The sequence below is a fragment of the Garra rufa genome, chromosome 12, assembly GCF_049309525.1.
Source record: "Garra rufa chromosome 12, GarRuf1.0, whole genome shotgun sequence".
NCBI lineage: Eukaryota > Metazoa > Chordata > Actinopteri > Cypriniformes > Cyprinidae > Garra > Garra rufa.
In genome coordinates, this window is record NC_133372.1 from 28,145,614 (window position 1) to 28,151,613 (window position 6,000).

The following is a 6,000-nucleotide window of genomic DNA, read 5'->3' on the forward strand; positions in this document are numbered from 1 at the left end:
CTTTGAAACATCACAATGTCCTTTTCTGCAATATCTGAATATATATTCTGTGCAAAATTGTTGAGTCCTTAAACACAAATAAAGAATAGAACAAGTATTGCACTGTCCTACCTGCCCATTCTAGTGTGTTGGGCTCATGACTGGTGCTTGGTAATGTTACGGGGCCTGGCTTTTCACTCTTAGCAGCAAACTGGACTAGAGGCTGCTGCTGCTGCTGAAGAGCAACAGTACAAGAAAAAGTTTGATACATAAACATGAACGGTGATTTGCAGACATCGTTGTTTTGCACTGCTCCTAACTAGCTTGACGTTAACCAGGGGCGGACTGAGACAAAATTTCAGGCCGGGAAATCTCACACTTATCCAGGCCATCCCACACCAAAATTTGAAACCCTGGACAACAATATTTTTCATTATCACATAAAGAAAAGTTGAAATCAACTGGGTAAAATAATTAAATGCTATCTCTTGAACTTCCAATTTGCCTTTTAATCTCTTTTAATCTCTCTGTCTCTCATGTGTGTTTACTTTTTAAACAAATTTTCTTGTATCTGTCACTTTTTTCATAAACACATCTCGACCTTTACAACCACCTATACAGTACAGATCTAAGGTTGGTCTTTTTTAAAGAAGACAATCAGCAGATTATTGCAGAAATACTGAGACCTTTTTAAAGACATGTTTTTGTCAAGATTGTAAAAAGTTGTGATTTTGTAAAATGACACTTGACATTGCTGCTAAGGGGGAGGAGACAGCCACCAGGATGGTTCTTGAGCTTCTAAGCTTTCAAAATTATATATAATTTATGATTATTACTAAAACATTTGATAGAAAAAAAGGGCAACAGAAAAAAGAGGGCCACTACATTAGGACCATGTGTTATTGTCGTAATGTTAAAATTAAAACAACAAAAATTAGCTACATCTTGAATATATATTTATTAAAAAATCTTAAAACTAAACATGTTTTGCATTATCATGGGTCATGTTTGGCCCTAAGGAAAATTAACCATGATATTATTGAGCCTATGGTAAACATAGTAACCATGTTTTTTGGGGGTTTTTTTTAGGATTGATTCCCATTAGTATAATCATAATTGTATACCATGGTGAAAGTATAGTGTAGCAAAACCATTGTATATTGTATAATTATTGTATAACTATAGTAAACATGTTTTGTAAAACCACCGTTAATTTTTATAAGGGTAGCTCCCTAAACCTGTTTTAAAACGATATTTTTTATAGATTAACATTTGTTAGCAGTTCAATACTTAAGTAAACAAAGACAAAACTACAATAGTCTGTTTACAGATGTAACAGACCTGCGCTTTAGGTCCTAAACAGGACAGATTTGTCTCTCTGCTCCACCTGGGCACTTCTACTTCAGTCTCGCGTCGTTTTGGCGGACGGCGGACGCGCGGATGCGCGGAGCGCGCGCGAGACGAAACGCGTGCCAGTCAAGACTAACCGATTTATGATTTATTAGAGTTTTATTATTGAATGGCTAATTCTGAAATAACCACTTTAGTACATTAGGCCGGCAACAAAAACAACAACAACAACAATATTAAATAATAATAATAAAAATTGGAGGGTAGCGGGCCAAAAATTCTCCCGATGGACAGTCCGCCCCTGGCGACTGCTGTGAGTGCAGGACCGGCCGGCCCACCGGGAATTCTCCCGGTCCTCCCGATTAGCCAATCCGGGCCTGCAGTCAAGTGTATATGACATAAAAATATATTTTGTAATATCGTGCAATCAGTGCTATCTGCTAGCAAACTTTAGCGATTTTTTGCAAACGTTTATTTACAAAACAACACCATAAACACAAACACAAGATTGAAGGTAATATACATATAACGGAACATTGTCATCAAAATCCTTATTAAAGGCAAAAATTACTTATATTTACGAGTCTGCTAGCTTGAGTGAGCAGCCATGTTGGAAATTTCTCTTAGCCCTTCGTTTGAAGTGAGGTCCTGAAAAATCTTCGTTTGGAGGGCTATCTGGCCCTTCCCCTTACCCCTACCCCTCCAACCAAAAGAGAAATGAGACACCCCTACCCCTTCACGTGAACGCGCCAAACGGAGGGGTAGGGCTAAGTGTAGGGGTAAGGGGTAGAATTGGGATTGAGCCTAATAGTTTTGCACTGCATAACAAAACGGTAACAGGCAGCATTTACTGTATGTGTGAATCTAAATGCATAATGTATAAGCAGTCTGACACATAATAAGTACCACCACCACATTACCAAATCATGATGAGGATTGTTTTTTTTTAGAAAATTTATGTAAATGTAGTATTATATGACTATTGTTTTCATTACGACAAAAGTTTCTATACGCTTTTACTATTTTTTCCCAATTAAAAATGTTCTTGGATGACTTCTTGAGACAAATTTGTCTCTATAGTAAATACAAACACAGACTGCAGTTCTTACCCAGTTCAGGTTCACTGTTAGGGTCATCCATGGCCATCCTTTCCATGCACTTCTCCTTCTCTAACTGAATGACACAGTCTGGGTGCATGCAGTAGATCTGAAAGACACAGCAATTAAAAGAGTGAAATGTTAGACTTTATGCTGTTTATGTAGAACTTACTTTTTAAAAGTCACAAAGTAAGTATTTGTTTGAAAGACGTATCTACACAGAGAGTATGCAGATTCTAGCAAGCAATAGGTTTCAAGTATGGATTTGTTCATAGAGCAATGAAGCAATGAACCACCAAATGTACTGTTTTGGTTGCGAGTCCAGAAAGTTTACGAGTGCAAGTTTGCTTATAAAATGCGGTTGTCGCATTTAAAAAAAAAAGTAGTTTACACAAAATAAAGATGTGCTCAACATGTACTCACCCTCAGAGTATGGTTCTTTATCAAAACAGATTTGGAGAAATTTAACATTACATCATATGCTCACCAACAGATCCTCTGCAGTGAATGGGTGCCGTCAGAATGAGAGTCCAAACAGCTGATAAAATGTCGCAATAATCCATAAGTAATCCACGCATGTCCAGCTCATCAATTAACAACTTGAGCTAAAGTTTGAACTCATTCTGACGGCACTCATTCACTCCCAAATTTTTCCAAACCTGTTCTGATGAAGAAACAATCTCATCTACAGCTAAAAAAAAGTACTCAACCATTTTGAATATTGATAATAATAATAATAATAATAATAATGTTTCTTAAACAGCAAATCAGCATATTAGAATGATTTCTGAAGGATCATGTGACACTGAGGACTACAGTAATGATGCTGAAAATTTAGCTTTGATTACAGGAATAAATTACGTTTAAAAATATATTCAAATAGAAAACAGTTATTCTAAATAGTAAAAATATTTCAGAATTTTACTGTTTCTGCTGTACTTTGGATCAAATAAATGCAGGCTTGGTGAGCAGAAGACTTTTCTAAAAAAAAAAAAAACATTACAAATCTTACTGTTCAAAAACTTTTGACTGGGAGTGTATAAAAAAATACCAATTAATTATTTGTAATAATAATTAGTTATTAAGTTAACACTGTATTTTCTTTGATAACAGAATAAAATCATTTTTGGTATATTTCTTTTCAGTTCTAACCAATCTTTTTAAACACTGGTCAGAAATTAACTAAATAGATCGCAAATTATTTGTTATGTATAAAAGTATGAAAGAGCAATATTCTCAAATTCAGGAATTTATGTTTTCAGGAGGTCTTATTTCCTTCATTGTCTGTTTTGTTTTTCTTTTTTGGACAAAGGACCCCTTACAGCCCCTGGGTCACATTAGATTAATGTCTGAACTTCTATAAAGCAACACTTTATCCATCAAGAGTTCTTGTAGCCTGTGATAATACATCAGAACTGACAGAGTACAAGGTCAGTTACTAAATAAACAATGACAGCAGCCCAACAGCAGCCAAAGACAGTGAGACTTTCAAGGAACAATGAATAAATTCAACACAATTATTGCATTCTAAATTAGTATATCTGTTTAAACCCGCTTCAGAATTACAGACAACAAACATCATTCCACTCTACATCTAAGTATCAAATGCATTTATGAGACGGCAACCATAAATATAAACAGTTTAAGTTTTAGATCTTTTATAGAGGCTAAGAGCTTTGGCAAAATATTGGTGCTGCTGTGGTGTTTTCTTAAAACCATTCTTTACTTTTGTGTAAGGAGAAAAAATGATATTCATATAAACCACTGCCCACTCCTTGCAGGTCTTGAATATTGCTTATCTTAATGTTAAACAGTTTTCAAATGGAGACAATATTACACACACCCACACACGGCACACAATACATTAAATATCTTCAGCCTAGGGTCGAATGACATTCTGAGCCAATCCAAACGTGTGCTCCTTCTTATCTCTCCCACTCAGTGTACGCTTTAAACAATCGCTCCTTCCTGCTTCATGTATTACCAAGCCATTCATCTTATATCTTAGAAAAACAAAAATGACGAATGTTCCACAGCACATACATTTCTTCACACAGAAGTTGGTGCACTCCATCTAGTTGAACAGTTGTAATAGATTCTATTGAATTTTGTTGATATACTGTTGGAGTACCTCTTGACGCTCACATGTATCCAAGCTTTATTAATGGATATGAGCAAAGACTTGTTTGTTGCTGTCAACTAGGTTACAGTTGTGTGTTTATAATTGTAGTTAAGGCCTAATAAACCATGTTGAGAAATGTTTATATATTAGAAATATTGTTTGGCAATCCTTTAAAAACGTTGAGATAACAGTGAAGGCCAAATATGTGAGAAAAATGATTTGCTTGGTTAAATTATAAAATATTAACACTTTAGGGATGGATTTAAGTATTTGAGACCCCTTGTGTCACAAATTGTTTTCAGTTATGAATAAAAATGGTTTATAAATATGCATGTATGAATTACAGAAATACAGTCAAGCACGAAATTATTCATACCCCTGGCAAATTCTGACTTAAAGTTACTTTACTTTACTTTACTCACAGGCTGCTCCCAAAAGATAATAAGACGATGTAAGGTTTACAATAGCTTTTATTTACATTTGAACAAAAAGTGGCATGTCCAAAATTATTCATACCCATTGTCATAGTCTATGGGAAAATACAAAGTTCTATACCATTCCAAATAGTCCAAGCTGTTTTAAAGCATCCTAATTACCCTGATTCAGAAAAACAGAAGCTCTCTGCTGTTGGTTTGTGGACAGTCATGGCTAAGACAACGGAGCTCACTGAGGACCTGCAGCTGCACATTGTGGCTGCTCACAAGTCAGGAAAGGGCTATTAGACCATATCTAAATGTTTTGAAGTTCCAGTGGCTACAAAGTATTATTAAAAAATACAAGACCCTAAGAACACCATCCCCACTGTCAAACAAGGTGGTGGGAACCCAATGTTTTGGGGGGGAGGGGGGGGGTTCAGCCGGTGGACCAGGGAACCTAATCACAGTAAACAGCACCATTAAAATGGAGCAATACATCAAAATTTTCAACAACAACATCAGGCAGTCTGCAGAGAAACCTTGGCCTTGGGCACCATTTCAGCACGACAATGACCCAAAACACACAGCAAAAGTGGTGAGGAAATGGTTAGCAAACAAAAACATTAACCTTTTTTCAGTGGCCCAGCCAGAGTACTGACTTAAATCCAATTGAGAATCTGTGGAGGGAGCTAAAGATCAGGGTGATGGCAAGGAGACCCTCCAACCTGAAAGAGTTGGAGCTCATCGCTAAAGATGAATGGGCATAAATACCAGTGGAGACATGCAAAAAGCTGGTCAGCAATTATAGGAAACTTTTGTTTGCTGTAATAGCCAATGAAGGCTTTTCTATTGATTATTGAGAAGGGTATGAATAATTTTGGACATGCCACTTTTTGTTTAAATGTAAATAAAAGATGAGTAATAAAAATAAAATAATAACATGCTGGTTGAATAAAAGTAACTTTAAGTCAGAATTTTCTAGGGGTATGAATAATTTCGGACTTGACTGTATATACATTTATATACATATATATAT

General features: G+C 35.8%; 1 protein-coding gene across 1 annotated transcript in view; it reads right to left on the reverse strand.

Annotated features, from left to right (window-relative positions):
- The window catches only part of adcyap1r1b (adenylate cyclase activating polypeptide 1b (pituitary) receptor type I), a 38,300-nt gene that overhangs the window by 20,614 nt on the left and 11,686 nt on the right, over nucleotides 1-6,000 (reverse strand). Inside the window, exon 3 of the mRNA XM_073851295.1 lies at nucleotides 2,439-2,535. Within this exon, the coding sequence (XP_073707396.1) occupies nucleotides 2,439-2,535 (97 nt within the window). The remainder of the gene's footprint in view (nucleotides 1-2,438; nucleotides 2,536-6,000) is intronic.